This window comes from Anticarsia gemmatalis, chromosome 14 (assembly GCF_050436995.1).
Source record: "Anticarsia gemmatalis isolate Benzon Research Colony breed Stoneville strain chromosome 14, ilAntGemm2 primary, whole genome shotgun sequence".
Lineage (NCBI taxonomy): Eukaryota > Metazoa > Arthropoda > Insecta > Lepidoptera > Erebidae > Anticarsia > Anticarsia gemmatalis.
Window position 1 is genome coordinate 7,293,823 of NC_134758.1, and position 17,313 is coordinate 7,311,135.

The following is a 17,313-nucleotide window of genomic DNA, read 5'->3' on the forward strand; positions in this document are numbered from 1 at the left end:
ACAATCACTTATACACCCACTTTAACTATGTAGGTATACCACATAGGTACCTGACCCCTTACATACCAGAAAGTAGACCAAGAGACGAACCTAGAATATTAACTTAGTAAATGACCAGACGCTGTTATATTCAGCCACCCTAAGATAAATAGTGATAATAAATAGGTAGGTACCTATCAGAAGAAGGGAGACGTAGTGACGTAGATCAGTTTATGAATTATTTTAGGGCTACAGTTATTATATACCTACGTGTTTTATGTGCAAGAAAAGTAGAACGCTAGATGTAAGAATTTTTGTTATATTTATTACAATTAATTTAAATAAAAGTAAAATCTTAATTGACTTTCGCAGATACCTTCTTATCTACCACTGCGTGCGTAAAAATGTACGCATAGGTACTCTCTTGGTTGGTATTGGTAACATTATTGACGTTTCTTGACAACACTGGCACAGCAGTTTCTGAGAGCGTTTTTTTGTACGAATTTTTCATAATCCGCAAATTTTAACTGGATTTTCCAATGTTCACAAAATCTTATATGCTAAATAAACCCTAACAAACGTATAACAGTTATTAAAAGTGGTGGCAATCTACGATGGTATTTCTTTGGTCAGAAATAAAACTAAAGGTAACCCAAACCCCATCGATTTTTGTATTTATTTTCGTGTTATAAGTTCTTCTAACAAATCTTGATTTTTTCCACATTTTATTTACAATATATTATTAAATTTAAGGTTATTACGACGTTTTTCTTTATCTTCTTTGTCATATTTTATGTGTACGCTTTCAAAGCTGATGGGAAAACTAAGCAGAAATGCCGTTCTGTGTATCTGAATATTTAGATTCAGTTCTTACAGTTACAGTAGCTTTGTATTGTAGTTAGCGGTAATTTTCTTTTATTAGTTGTAACGTTTTCACGGGTATTAATCTATATAAAATTTTATTTTATTGGACATGTACAAACTGTAGATTTTATAAACATTTCTATAAAATTAATTTCATATTTATTTGAATAGGTATTTTATTTAAATAGACTAAACAGTTGACGACAAGACGGCTGCTTTGTTTTAAATATCTACAGATGCAATATTTAATAATTAAAAATGTGTTATGTGTATTGTGTACAGTAGCGCGGTGGCGGGTTGTGAGCACGGTGCTGGCGGCGCAGGGTCGGGTGGCGGCCGACCAGCGGACACCATTCGCCGCGTCAAAGTGAAGATGTCTTCAGTGTCGGCGCAAGGAGTAGTGGAGCGAGCATCTGCCGAGCTGTCGCGTCGGATCACCGGGCTCGGGCTGCGCGGCCGCAAGCGCTCTCCCGGCGTCGTGGAGCGCGTCGCCAACGCACTTTGCGGCCCCGCCACCGCAGCCGCAGCTCCACGGGTACCGCGCCGCCGTAGACCTTCGCCCAGACCTCTGTCTTGGAATCAGTTTATATTAGAAGAGAGATTTCTAGAAAAGTTTTTTCTTTATTTCAATGCAAATGATAGAAGATCACTGGCACAAGTCTGTACCAGATGGCGTGACATATTATACTCATCCCCAAGGTGGTGGACAGGCCTAGTTGCAGTCCTTGATTGCCGAGAACTACGCTCAGCAACTGGTTGCTGTATGCAAAGATTTTATAATTCTTTAATCAGAAGGGGTATAAGAGGAGTGGTGTTAGTCTCAGCATCTGATGATGATATAAATGAATTTATAAGACAATTCCCATTGTCAGCACACCATATTCATGCTATTAGTTTAAAAGGATGTACAATAACAGATAGAGGTTTGGAAGCTATATTGGATCATTTGCAGGTAATTTTTTGATATTGTATGTAGCTGATATTATTAATAATTGCGTGTATTATTTTTTTATTAAGTCAAATGTAAGTATAAATCGGAAATATTTTTAGAATGATTAGAAACAAAAATATTATTTTGTGAATTTTATTAACCATCAAAATTGATGAGCTTGTGATATTTCAGTGTCCTGAAACTCAGAAAGCCAGCACCAGGCAGAGGGCCAGAATATAAGAAATTTTTCATACTTATTATTGCAACATTTCACTCATCTAAAAAGGGATTTATTCCTCATTTCAAGCTACAATATGACTTAGGCTAGATTTTTTGTGTTTTAACTTCAACTAGTATTTCTTTTTTCATTTGAACACACCCTTCTATATATGCCTGTCTGATACTGAGTTTCAGGACATTATATATTTAACAAGTATGAGTATATCATAGCTTTTCTTAAACAATCATCATAATCTTTTTTAGGTTCTATTTGAGCTAGAACTAACTGGATGCAATGAAATAACAGAGGCTGGTTTGTGGGCATGTCTAACTCCACGAATTGTCTCTCTCACGCTTACTGATTGCATTAACATTGCCGATGAAGCTGTAAGTATATAATACATATGAGACAAATATTAACCAAAACAAGTAATGACTATAACAATACATAATTTTTCAGTCAGTTACTTTAGAAGAGCTGAATAGCTTGTGACAAAATTGATATGATGACATTTTCAAGTTGTCTAGTCACAAAATATTAACACCTTTCTTGATTTTTTAATCTATATTATTCTTGGACAAGTTTTATTAAAACTAGCTGCAACGTGAATTGTTTATGCCCTATTTCTTTAACTTTTTCTTCATCACTTTTACAAGGCAATATAATTTGATGTTCTCTGTCACCCAAAGTCTATAGGTCTCAACTTTGTGGATCAATAAAATTATGGATGTTAATCACTGAGAATGTGTTAATAAAAATAAGAGTCAAATTTAATAAGCTATAACATTTTTATATGTTAATTTTACAGGTTGGTGCTGTTGCTCAGCTTCTGCCATCACTATACGAGTTTTCTTTACAAGCCTATCATGTTACTGACGCAGCTCTAGGATACTTCTCGCCGAAACAGAGTGCTTCGCTAAGCGTGTTGCGTCTTCACAGTTGTTGGGAGCTGACCAATCATGGTGTTGTTAACATAGGTAAGAAGCATAATAATTCAGACCTCCTGCTTTTCGATACAGGTATTTCGTTATTTTTTACCCACAATGTTATAAGATTTTTGCAGATATTTTAAACCTACTATTTCGAGTAAATTCGTGTGGTGATTAAAGACAGCCCTTGAATTTCTTTTTCTACTTTCACAGCTATCCAAAATAGATACGCGACACAAGTTATAACATAAACATGAAACATGTATTGTTAGCGTCTATTTTTAGAAAGACTCCCAATTATTTCAAGTCAATTTTCCGTTCTCGCGTGGGTTGGAATCGGGTCAAGAGGGTATCACACGAAGGGAGGAAGTACTTTGCTTTGTAGAGGGTTTAATACTTAGCTTGTCGCTAGTGATGAATTACATGTCGATGTTGCGATATATAGATATTTGATGAAATACGAAAAGTAAAAGAAAACACTACGAATTAATATTTGCAGAAACAAATTGAAACCTCAGATTTTTCCGAATTACGAAATTGTATACTCTTTATTTACTCGGATTTATGTACCCACAATTAAATAGGTAAAAAAACGCCTGCGTGCACGTATACGTGCTTGGTTCATACAATTCACATGCTTGTTATTTTAAGTTGGAATATAGTGTGATGTTTGTTCCCAGTCCACTCTCTGCCGAACCTGACGGTGCTGTCTCTGAGCGGCTGCAGCAAGGTGACGGACGAGGGCGTGGAGCTGCTGGCCGAGAACCTGCCGCGCCTGCGCAGCCTCGACCTCAGCTGGTGCCCGCGCGTCACGGACAACGCGCTCGAGTACATCGCCTGCGACCTCAACCATCTCGAGGAACTCACACTCGACAGGTCACTAGCACATGTATATTGTAGTTTCATATTATATGAGTCGGTTTAAGGCACCCGTGCAAAAGTTCTGTTTTCTCTCTTTGCTGAGACTCCCACACTAAGACCTGGAGTTGACTCTCTGACACTTTACAAATATACGCACTACTGAATATACGAACACTTTACAAACATACAGTACCAGAATGAGTGGGGATGTTGCCGGTAATATTTGTGGGATCGATAAGTTATTGTTTTGATTATAGATCATTCTGATACGTCTTGTACTAGTAGGCGTAACCTTTAAATTTTCACTCGCCTCTTGCACTAAAGATTACTGTGTTCTTATTAATGTTTTTTTGTATCAATTGACAGATGTGTGCACATCACCGACATTGGCGTGGGTTACATAAGTACCATGCAGTCGCTGGTGGCACTGTTCCTGCGTTGGTGCTCTCAAGTGCGAGACTTCGGCGTTCAGCATCTGTGTGGCATGCGCTCGCTACAACTCTTGTCTTTAGCTGGTGAGTATTTTTATAATTTTTCTAATGTTATAAACCTAAAAATAAGTTAGTGCCAGATTACAAAATAACAATAGTGTATAGATTCCGATAAAAACTTGATTAAGCTAGAATGTTTTAAGACAGAACCTTTCTTTAAGAATATGATAAATCTTAATAACCGTTTTACGATATGTTACGTTGTGTAACATTGTTGAACAATCAATTCCTAACTGGTAAAAAAGGGTGGAAATAAATTGTATTACCAGGACTACTATTTTCACTTTACAAAACAAGCACTGGTAAAAATCGGAGTTAACTATATTATTTTTAAATTTCCAGGGTGTCCTTTATTGACGTCCGGCGGTCTTTCTAGTCTTATACAACTGAGACAACTTCGTGAATTGGAGCTAACGAACTGTCCTGGCGCGTCGCCCGAACTCTTCGACTACCTCCACGAACATTTACCGAGATGCCTCATCATAGAATAAGGTACAAAAGTGATGTGATATAAAATACAAATGTATTTTTTAAAATCGTACCCTGCGCCCGGAAACGTTATTTTGCAGGAAAAACTTCTAGGCTCTTGTGTTATATGCGCAAAAACGACACATATTATCTTTGTCTAGATTATAATAATAATTACGATCGACAATCAATATCGAGATTTACGTTTACAAGTTTCAAGTATACAATGATATTTTTCATAATGATTAATTAGTATTTAATTGTACTTACTTATTTTGTCTATTAGACAATGATAGTTGTTATAGTTGTATGTATCACATACACGGAAATGACATAGAGTTTGCGGGCGCAATGTACACTTAACACTAACATACTACAAAACTTGCATATTGTCAACTCTCATATTTTTTACCTTTAGTTATGCTTATCATATAATGTACCCTTGTTTAGTCGAAAATAAAAATAAAGGATGGTTTCGCGGCTGTACGAGAGAACCTTATGGGCTCTCATGGTGACTGAAACAATGATATGTATTTGTTCATACTAAAAAATATTATTTCAATATGTTAATTTCGTAGTATGTTTGTGCTAAGAATATCCTTCACCAAATACTTGTTTTGTAGCAGCCTCTTTCGTCTCTCGATGCCGAGACAAGTTATTATTTCCTAAGACTTGGTCTTCACGCTTCTAGTCCTAGTTTCAAATCTATTTTGAACCAAGCTGTAGATGTAGTTATCCCCACCAATGTACACATTCCTTAAATATAACTTTTTCAATTTTCCTCAGATAGATTCTATTGATCTTATGTAGTGTAACTTGAAAAAGATCTTTGTTGCATTTTTTTTGTACTTTTATGACCTTATTTAATAAATCTCTATACACTTGTGTATATATCGTTTCCTAAACACTTGCTCAAATTGGAAGATGTCACGTCGATATTTCTCTGGCAACTATGTATAATACTTATAAACTAAGTTGCTGTAACACTCACTTGTCTCATTAAACAATAATTAGCTGCAGCTGTGTGTTGTCGACGTGACTTCGTTCATAAACCACGAGTAATTAAGATTAAAGTGTAATAAACCTTACTTGTGACCAGATGTATCCTCTAGGTGTGGTATCACATTATATTGATACCCTACCCTAATGTGTGTAATTAAATGTATTATCTTTAAATTACATACTCCTCCAGATGTAATATAACAAGGTTGAATACTTGAAATAAGTTGTGGATTATATATGTACATTTAAAAAGTCTTAATAAAAGAGAGTTATTAGATAAAATTGAGTGATTTTACGTATAGTGTAATTCGTTTCAAACCAAATCATATGATTTGGTGATGTCCATTAGTTAAATGTAATTAAAATAGATTGCTAATTATAATAAGCATTCTCGTGAATTAGAAAAATGGAAAATATTTTTTTTAACAGTCATTTGTTCAGAGGCTCGTTAATATTGTAAATAAGTAATAACATTGTATATTTTACTGTCATGCAATTGCTATACAGGTGTAATGAATTTATGTAAAGCATTATCATAATACTATTATCTGTTACATGCTTGTAAATGCAAATTCAATTTAAGACTATTACATGTTATAAATAAGAAAAACATTCATATTTATAATAAATATATTACCGCGAGCGACAGACAGTGTATGGAAATGGATTTTTATAATAGCATGTTCAGATCATCTCAAATGCTGAAACTATTATAATTTCGTAAATATACATTATATTGAATAATTTCACAATCAGTTAGATGTATCTATTAGGTCTATATTCAAATATACAAACAAAAAAACGTAAATAACAAAATCTTACGATGTTTACAAGATAAATAATTGTTATCTACAAACTGAACGATAAAGCGGCGCAAGGCATTTTTTTAAATTAAATTTTACCTTTTATGAATCCTTTCATAACTTTCTAGTCATTATTTAATTTAAGATTAGTATTGGTTTTCGTTTTTTCTCGCCCGTTTAATTATTCCTTAAATCAATAATGACAGCTAATCGATAATAATATATAAGTAGTTATGTAGTATGGAAATTGCTTACTAATCGCAGAATAAAATACCTGTTGTTGTTATGTATTATTTATACTATTAGTCTGTACCCGCAAAATATGTACAATAGTGGGCAAAATAACTAGGTATCGTATTTAATATTAATAACGTAATTCAGAATAAGTATGCTCATTGCTCAGAATAACGATATTAGGAAAGCAACGCAGTCTCATAATAATTTGGATATACATTGGTACATAACATATTTCATGATATTTTTGCGAATGTTGAGAAATAGTAGATATCTTGTCTTACATAAGTATAAAACGTTTTAACTTGATAAAATAAGGTTTTTATCTGAATATACACAATAATCGACTGCATATTCGAATATAATGTGCTTGTGGCGTCAAATTAAAGCAATGTTATGAATTGAATTCAGTTAATCACCCCTACCGAATTTTTGTCTCTATATTATCTTTAACTTATTATGTTGTACCAAAACACTTATATTTACTTCATAAAAAATCTAATTTGCCATAACTTGAGAACCGGTTTTCTACCAATATAAAGATACTAGGATATTAATTATTTTCTACTTATCTAATTTTCCCGGTCATTCATTCTTACTTTATAAAATAGCTCTGCTTATTTTGATACTGGTTCTACGAATTAAATTATTATAATACCGTCCGAAATAATATTAACGTTTTATATTCTTTTTTTTTGCATAAAATGCAGTCAACACTTAATTATTTTAAAATTACGTTATTCAACGTCAATAAAATATTCAAAGTTATTGATTGGTTAGCAGTTATTATTGCTGAATTGCAATTTTCTTTCAACGATTTATAAGAAAACAATATAGTTTAGTAGCAAGTATTAAATAGATTACCTGGTTTTAAGCTGGCCTAATACTAAAGCAATACAGCTTCAGATGAGTAACCAGGATTTTATCTCAGAGTGGCTTAAAAATTTAATCTGTGGCTGGACTAGACGTTGCGTAAGAGTACTTTAGAAAGGTAGATAGACCAGCGCTCTGAGCCTTATGAGCCTGAGGTGAAGGGGTTTCTAGTTAAGCTTTTGAAAACGTCGAATATCAATACAAACTTAGATTCATTATGTTTTTTGTATTAACTGACAGTGATCCTTTTTAGGGCGACTGTCAGCCCCTCTTCAAAATACAAACCTCTATCCAACAGTAGTTACGTTGATCTCTTTAAAAAGATATAAGGAAAGTGATCTCCAATTTATTTTACTTTCATCATCATATGAATAGCAAGAAACATTTTTTTTTTTGTAAGAAAGCCAGAGAGTGTCATGCATGGTTAATTTTTACAAAACCTTGTCTTATTACCCTCAAATAACTTTGTTTTATATGTCAGCATTACACATCTTACCACAAAAAGATAAACGCAGGCTTTGTTTTGGCATATTGTTGTTTTCAGAACATGTGACAGTTGTTCATTTATTTTGTGGTAAGACTTTGGACACAATATTGTTCCCGAAATAATTATTATGACAGGGCAATGTTTTAAAGCTGTTGGGGCGATCAATATTGATTATTTTGCCCGCCTGGTAAAATATTGAAAGATATAATTAATTTGAATTTTATTATTATTTCCCTGTCATTATCCTTATTAATAAACAAGGCAGCGTCCAAAGATATATCTTAGAGTGGAATAGGATTTCGATAAAAAATACTGTACCTATTAAATAATATTTAAAGATGCCTTCTATTCCTAGGAGATTATGTGGTAATGATGCTGAATTCGTCAATTCATGATAATCTACTGCATCAGCAGTAATTTATTATATTACCTATAAAGCAATAAATAATCCGTGGCGCGACCACATAATTGAAATAAGTACATAAGAAATATCTGTATAATAGAAAAATAAATTTGCCTGAAAATATTTTGTTACAAAACATTAAATATGGTTGGCGCTGCGGTTCTAAAGACTTGTAATATTCACATGTAATAAACTAATGTTAATAATGGTATTACTTCACTTTGCGTATTTTATTCGAATCATAATTTAATATAAATCTGTTTTTGTATAGTGAATAATTATAATTAATAAATGTCGTATAAAAGTAGATTAGAATTAGGGGAACTAGTTCGAGGCTTTACTAATTACTTATTGTTTCAAGACTTCAGGAAGAGTATTAAAATTACCACAAAGCTTGCTAGTATCAAGTTGTTTCACCGTAACTTATTTTTTTTCGTATAAGGTATAATAGTTCACCTAATTCAGATCTACGCAAATTGAGTGTAATATTATTTTATATAAATATGTATTTAATGCTATTGAAAGTAATAAAATATGTATTTAATGATATCGAATTCTAATATTGTTGAAAATCTGTCTACTGCATTATAGGTATAAAGGTTGTAATTAAATGATACGTAACAAGCAATACCTACATTAAAACTATATATCGTTCTCGCTATACATCTGCGAAAAGTACCAATTAATCTTAGCTCATATTGATGAACTAGGAACAATGTAAATCCATAGGAGACTAGATACATAATAATAGTTATTTATTTTCTGAGTATGAATACAAATTCGACTAGCGCAGAAATAAAACTAACCATTTAGTTTGGTTTTGAAGTATTATGACTTATGAGAGTTTGCATACAACTTGGGAGACAAAAGGTACCTATTTTATTTTACCATCTTGCTCAATCAGTGGGCACGTTTCCTTGACGAATTATTTAATTCTTTTTATAAATAAACGGCAGCTCCTTTATTTGAGTAATCTAGTAATTAAGGTATTATTAGTTTTTATGCGCTAAACGTAAATTTCATTCGAATTACGCACCAAATTATGTAAATCTATAAATATAGCGGTGCGAGCCGTACAGTTATTTTAATGTGTTATGAGCTACTGCCACTCATGTATTTATACAAGTTTTATTGTGGAACCTAATTTATAACACAAAATGCTATCCTCAAAATAACAAGTGTACCTATTGTATTCAAATTGTAGCGAATTATCAATAGGATTCAGTTCTACTTTCAGTGGTAAAAAAATATGTAATATAGTTTGTGTTGTGACAATTGCACCCGCTAGATATTTAATTGGATGGCATCATTGCAAATCTTTATATTTTAGTATAATCAGTCTTGGTAATAATGATACACAATTTGTACAATACTCAGTGAGATGTTATAGTGCAATATAGATGTACTGTTTTAATACCGTGTTTCATTTAATTCCTTTATTCTGCACATAGTGTACCAAAAGTATTTGGGCAAAGGTGAACGATCTCGCCCTTCAACATGGCCTTAATAGGCCATCATTAATTGTTTAACAAAGAGTTGAACACTTGTACTGTGGTTGCAAAAAATTAATATTTTCGTAACATGACTGATGGGAATGATAAATAAAAAATTATGTTCTTTTGTACGATTTATTGCGATAACACAGTCTTACAAAACAAACAAGTGGTGACAACGTATGCGATACTAATGGTAACTTTAATTTGTTATAGCCCCCAAAATCACAATTTTGACTAAGCTTGCACGTCAACAAAATAAATAATGGATGATTTACACGCGCATCATTTAACACACAATATTACAAAATAAATGTTATAGCTCTTTCATAATTACAAATAAAACGTTATATAACCATCGTAATAACTAAACAATTCTACTTTTTATTACTATATAGAAATAATACGCGTTAAAAACAACCAATAATAAATTACATTTTATAAAATGCAATTAGTATAGTAATAAGAATTGCACATTGTTGTAAATTCAAGTAGCTAAATCGTCACATAGTGTCTGTAAGTATCTATAAGAAGTGTTACTTCTACAGAAATTAAACAAAATAAAATGCACTCAGCACCAGCAGTAAAACATTTAACATAAATTAAAACAATATTTATACACATTTACAAAATACATACGCAATAAACCTGTAAGATTTCTATGGCTTCTCTGTATCGCAAATATTATAATATTTAAATACCAATATCATGAGATGCAGAGTATACACACAGTCACAGTCTGTTGATTTTGAATGGTGTTGTTTCTTATCAATATTAACAGCTTTAACTTGCATGGCCAAAAATTTAACAATACACATCTGTTTAATAGTAGGAACCCCTTACGCATTAAGGCCATAAAATTATCGCCAAATTACCGCCATGATGACAATACTACATCTTTAAATAAAATAGCATACTTTGCTACATTTATTAGTATAATTACTATGTTTCATGCGGTGGAGTTATAAAATCTTAGTAATAAAAATGCATATAAAATATTAAAGGTTAACGGGGCTCTTATTGACCGGCAACTAAATCAGTAATCTAGCTGTTTACTTAAGGAATCGAAAATAATTATGGTCTAGCTTTTAAGGTTGCTATTTTATGTGTCTGAATCTTTAACGAAACTTTATCCAATTAATTAAATAAAAAAAAACTACGTCTTCACCAAAGTTTAAATAGATACCAAATATAACCAATCAATTAAAATGACATCGGCTCGACATTAAGTCGACATTTCTATGTCGTCATATGACGACATAGAAATAAATAACGCTAGGTGATCAGATATAACCGTAGAGTTCGTTGTAGTTTTCAGTCTTGTGTCATTTGGTCCTGCAAATAATTTTCTATCGGTAAAAACAAAGCAATCGTAACGTCGTCCGGCAGGCTGTTAAACGTACAGAGTAAGGTCAGAGCGGCGAGGCGGCGGGGCGGCGGGCGGTCAGTGGTAGGGCTGCAGGTAGGCCGTGGTGGAGGCCAGGTCGCGGCGCAGCCACGCCGCGTTGAGGCGCACGGTCTCCAGCGCCTGCTGCACCGAGCGCTCCGTGCCCGGCGACTGGTGCGCGCGGAAGAACTGCTCGATCTCCGCCGCGCTCGCTTCCGACGCGAAGTTCTCCGTCGTGGACTTCACCAGCCGCGCCAGCAGGAACCCGCCCTGTGGACCGACACCCCTTGTAGTAACCACGCGTACGTGCATCAGGCGACGGTGAGTGTCGATTTACAGTGAACGTATAATTACCTGATATCGGTCCATAAATTGTTGCCAATGATCCTTGAAAAATTCCCAGGCGAGATCGCGTCCATTTTTGCTGACGGCTACCGACACGATCACAAAAACGGTGTCTTGAGCCCGAACTTCGTCCTGAAAAATGGTTAATAATGGATAGCGATGGTTTATTGGCGACGGTCGAAAAGGTGCCAAGTACATTCCGTTTCCAAGGAAGATGAGCTCGGCACAGCAGACAGTAGCAGAACTAATATAAGATGAAGGATCTTACAGATATAGCGAAGTCCAGCACTCTCTTGAGTAGCGCGGGGTCGCGCACGGCGCCCAGCGCCCGGCTGATGCGGTCCTTCTCCTCGTGCAGGTCGGCGGCGCGGTACAGCGACAGGAAGCGCAGGAACGTGGCCTCGTCCGCCTCCGCCAGCACCGCGCGGTAGCACGCTGAGCGCAGGTCCGCCGCTAGCGGGCACGCGCCCGACAGGTGCTTCTCAAACCTGTTGCCAACCCATCATATAATATATATAATATTCTACATCATTGTTCAATATGAGCGCATAAACAGCATTAATTTATGCATGCAGAAACACGTGAGAACAAAGCAATAATTTCTGTCTCTACTTACCTAGTTTTAGCTTCTTTAATAGTTTCTGGATCTTCGAAACTAATCATTTTGTTGAGTACTAAACTGCGTAGCAAAGTATCCAAGTGGCTTTCTTTTTCTTCCGCGTCCCATCCTAGCCGCCGTGTAATATTAGAAAACAGTTTGCGACCGTAGTTCTTCAGCGGCTTGTCGAGAGGTGTATGTGAGAATAAGGCACTCAACTTTGACATACAATTAGATATCGAAGACCACACTGTAAAGTTGTTTTCATTGCTAAAGGCTTCCATGAGTTTTAATGACTGAAATTAAATAAAGTCATTATTAGTTAAAAGAATTAGGTAATTTAGAAGGCATTAATAACTCTTAAGCTGTTATTTATACATTTTCATAATATTTATATTCATATACCTCAGCAGTTTGCGTGTGTCCAGCTTGTACTAGCGCGAAGCAGTCGTCAAGGAGTCCGAGTCGGTCGAGCGGCGGCAACGAGCCGTCGCGGATAGCCGTCACCAACTGAGCCAACATCGACGCGGGGTAGCGAGTACGGTAGTACCCAACCTACGTAAATACATACAACCACACGAATTAAAAACATTCAAAAGAGATTGAAACATATTACAACTATATTTTATGTGTTTATAATAATTATAAATATTCTGAGCGATCACAAGTACTCTATACAATCGGTGACACAATGATACGAAGTGATTATTAGTCACATTAATATCATGTGTCATTTTATACTCCTACTATTTCCGGAACTGTCTACATGAGGCTTGTGTAGGCACTTAGATGAAACTTATCGCTACTAGTGGCAATGCTCACAGTTTGTCTCTTCTGTCATCAAGATCAGAGCTTCAGCAATCTTCAAACTTCGAGATCTTAGTTTTAACGAGCGATCTCTACTCCCTATGGTTTGATGCCTTTACAATTTGTGTCTTACTATAATACAATTCAAATTGTGAACTTACAGTGCCTGGATTGAGTTTAACCCATGAACTCTCAGCAACATTCTTCAAAACAACTTCCTGAGTTCTATTTTCCAACACAGTAGATAGTGCTATCTGTAATTAAATGATATCATGTCAGAATGGAGCTAACAATTTGTTTAAAATAAAGCTTCTTTGTGAAACTACATTAAAAACAACTAGGGTGAAGGTATCTTTATTATTAATATCAATGTTAGAGATAGCTATACTAATTATGATAAATAATAATGATTAATAATTGTGGCCTAGATTTACATACTATCTGTCTTACTTTACTATGTACTAGACAAAATGACAGTGAGATTGTCAATATCATATAAGTATGTTGGAACAATGACTTCTATATTCCATATCAGATTTAAAACAAATAGACTTTTACATGAGAGTCTTCTTTTCCAATATCTTCTGTGAGGCAATCTCTTTCTTGCACTCCACAGCAAGTGGCCATTATATTATTGCATAGCTGTTTATTAAAATCAGATCTATTTTACTATCTTATAACTTATTGTTGTTAAAGTGCTTATAGTGATAATCTATGATAACATTTTGTTACCTTTGAAGGTTGTTCTTGAGTGGAGATAGTGATGGGCACCATCCAAAGTGTGTCATCTCCTTGGCTACCATCAGCACAGAACTTTTGTTGTGTCAGCTTTAATAATCTATCAGTACCCTTCTGCTCAGAGCTCACCTACAAGACAAATAAGTAACATTGTTATATTATTATATAAAAATAAATATTTATAAATAACAAACATTTACTAACATAGTTTATATAAGATTAAATTTTGATATCTATACGAATATTATAAAGCTGAAGAGTTTGTTTGTTTGTTTGTTTGAACGCGCTAATCTCAGGAACTACTGGCCCGATTTGAAAAATTCTTCGAGTGTTAGATAGCCCATTTATCGAGGAAGGCTATAGGCTATATATCATGACGCTACGACTAATAGAAGCAGAGTACAAGTAAAAAATGTTACAAGAACGGGGAAAATTTAGACCCGTTCTCTTTTATGTGACGCAAGCGAAGTTGCGCGGGTTGGCTAGTGTAATATAAATATAAACTTATTTCAAGGGTCATAGCCAAAGTGTATGAAAGAAAAACCCAAGACATAAATGAAATTGTGATGTTAATTATAATTATATTCATACTATGTATCTGTATATATATCTTTATTTAAGTTATGATAAGTGTCACTGCTGACATAATTGATTCAGAGCATGATAAGTATGTTATAAGTAGGTTAGTATTCAATTGCAAGTAGTATTTCATAAGCTTGTTAAGTTATTAGCCTTTACATGATTAGAAAAAAATAAAACATTAAAGTATTTAAAGAATAATACAAATATTATAAGAGTCAAATTAATTTTCAGACTTGACAAAATCACACACATATAATCCCAAAAACTATACAAACCTCAACCATTGGGAATCCCATCTGTTTTGTCCATGTTGACATAACAGCTCCAACAGGCTTGTTAGATGCTTCTTCCAAAGCAGCCCATAAATCCTCTGTAAATGTATTTTTGTACTGAAAATAATTTTATAAAATAATTTAATTATGTGTGCTTGTGTTATTGAATTATCTTCATGTAATTAATCTTCAGCACTCGTAGATAAGATAGAAACATACAATGTAAACAGAAAAGTTGTCAATTTGTAAAAGTATGGTTTTTACCTGATGTCTAGTTAGATAAATGTTCATGCCTTTACGGAAGTCATCATCACCAATGTATCTATGCAACATGCGGATTACAGATGCTCCTTTGTTATAAGAGATATCATCAAATATTTCGTCAATCTCTGATGGATGCCCCACAGGTACTTCTATAGGGTGAGAATTTTTCAAACAATCCAATTCTAAGGCTCTGGAAATTGAATACATACAAAGGAATCTTAATAATACATTATGAATAAGCAGTTTTGTAGGTGTGAGTGATTAAACAAATTCCATTGTTCTCTTGTGTTTACTGGGTGAATGACTTTATAGTACACTTAGCTGGCAAACATCCAAACCTTACTAATAAACATTCTATCATACAAAGAGATGTAAACATCTCTTTAAGCCTCTAAAGGATTAAACTGTCTTCAGTAAATTATATACACTACAATACAATAATAATTCAAACAATAAATGTTTAAGACCCATACCTGATATAATTTTCAGTTACAAATTGTGTCCAAATGTCATATTCAGGGAACAGGTGATTAACACAGAGGAACTCAACAAATGATGCATAACCTTCATTTAGCCAAAGATGAGTCCACCACTCCATGGTGACAAGATTACCAAACCACTGATGGGCCAGTTCATGCCCTACTACTAGAGCTATCCACTGTCTTCTCACAGCTGATGTATGCTCCTCATCCACAAGTAGGCAAGTCTCTCTGTAAGTAACCAACCCCCAGTTTTCCATAGCTCCAGCAGAAAAATCTGCAATAGCTATCAAGTCAATTTTGGGCAGAGGGTATGCTATATCAAAATATTCTTTGTAGTAGGGTAGAACTCTAGCAGCCACCTCCAGGGCAAACAATCCTTGTTTACTTTTTCCTACAGGTGTATAGACTCTCACTAAGACACCGTCACGGGATTTTTTTTCAACATAGTCATATTCCCCAACAACAACTGCTACAAGATAAGTAGACATTATGGGTGTTGTATCAAAATGTATGATCTTTTTGCCACTGTTTAGTTTCTCCTCTTTCACTGGCATATTGGATAGAGCAACGCGGTCTTCCGGCACTTCAAGTGTGATGTCGAAAGTGGCTTTAATCGCGGGCTCATCCCAACATGGAAAACATCGGCGAGCATCTGTCGCTTCGAACTGCGTGACGGCTGCGTAACGTTCTTCGCCACCCGGCGTAAGGTACTTGCTGCGGTACAGACCCTTCATTTTATCGTTTATCTCCCCATTGAATTCGCAATGCAACGTCGCTTCCCCCTCATTGAGTGGTTTATCAAATATAATGGTGGCAGTTTCGTCAGCCGTACTGAGCCGGACTTCGGACGGAATTAATGCTGAACTCCCATCGGCGTATTGAAGTTTCACATTCGATAGTTCTAAATCTAAACAGTTTAGTACTATTTCACTCGTGGCATTCACGATCTAAAATGTAATACGATAGCTTTAGCGGGACACATTGAAACATTTTTTGCAGCGTCGATGATGAAATTTTCACTTACCAATACTTTCACTGCTGTTTTTCCCTTGAATGTAAATCTTTCAAGATTAGGCACCAGTTCTAAATCATAATGTTTTGGTACCACATGTTTTGGGAGACGCTGAAACGGTTTGTTTTCGGGCATTGTCACTTTTTCTTTCAAGATCGTAAATGTAGGACGCGCTGCACAGAAATACCGTAATGACCGAGTGACAGAGTGAACTCGCGCTCCAACGGCGCTGCTGATACGTGCCCCCCTCGCGCGTCTCAGCCCCCACTCCGAATAACGGTATTCGCTACGTAAGAACCTGCAATGGCGACCAAGATAATGCGAATAATTTTCAGATGGAATGACAAAGGTGTTACGTATGACGCGTAGCAGTTGCAGCGTCATGGAAAATAGTTAACCGACGCTGTAAATAAGTGAAAGTAAGTGTTTTTGTCCATGCGATAAACAAAAGGAAATTTAATTTGGAGGTTATAATAATGACAGATCTAGAGTTGTACCACCACGAATACGTTTTCGGTTATTATTGATTTAGTAACTTGTTCAAGAATACATGGGGCCATATTTCGGCACACAAAACTATTTGGAGATGATAAATTTAATTACATAGGTAGGTACCTTCCTAAGAATCACAAAATATAACAATGAAACACTAGTAAGACTTCGTGATACAAGTGGTAATTTTTTCTTATGCTTGCAACATTTGTAAAATAGGTATCAAAGTAGGTGCTCATGACCATAGACCAATTAAGATCATGTCATTAATAATAATATTGTGCGTTAAATTACCG

At 34.8% G+C, this 17,313-nt stretch overlaps 2 protein-coding genes across 2 annotated transcripts; one reads left to right on the forward strand and one right to left on the reverse strand.

Moving 5' to 3' along the window:
- The first annotated feature begins 440 nt into the window (after positions 1-440).
- LOC142978402 (F-box/LRR-repeat protein 16) lies at positions 441-9,959 on the forward strand. Its single transcript, XM_076122843.1, has 7 exons — positions 441-626; positions 1,126-1,795; positions 2,258-2,380; positions 2,803-2,971; positions 3,604-3,799; positions 4,151-4,299; positions 4,618-9,959. Exons 2-7 carry the CDS (start codon positions 1,217-1,219, stop codon positions 4,764-4,766), a joined length of 1,365 nt encoding a protein of 454 aa, XP_075978958.1. The 5' UTR covers positions 441-626; positions 1,126-1,216; the 3' UTR covers positions 4,767-9,959.
- Positions 9,960-10,154: 195 nt separating this feature from the next.
- Positions 10,155-16,995, reverse strand: Psa (puromycin-sensitive aminopeptidase). Its single transcript, XM_076122425.1, has 11 exons — positions 16,538-16,995; positions 15,505-16,460; positions 15,032-15,221; positions 14,771-14,884; positions 13,908-14,042; positions 13,337-13,429; positions 12,774-12,923; positions 12,387-12,664; positions 12,039-12,258; positions 11,780-11,902; positions 10,155-11,695 (listed from the first exon to the last, which is right to left on the reverse strand). Exons 1-11 carry the CDS (start codon positions 16,907-16,909, stop codon positions 11,483-11,485), a joined length of 2,844 nt encoding a protein of 947 aa, XP_075978540.1. The 5' UTR covers positions 16,910-16,995; the 3' UTR covers positions 10,155-11,482.
- Between the last annotated feature and the right edge of the window lie 318 nt (positions 16,996-17,313).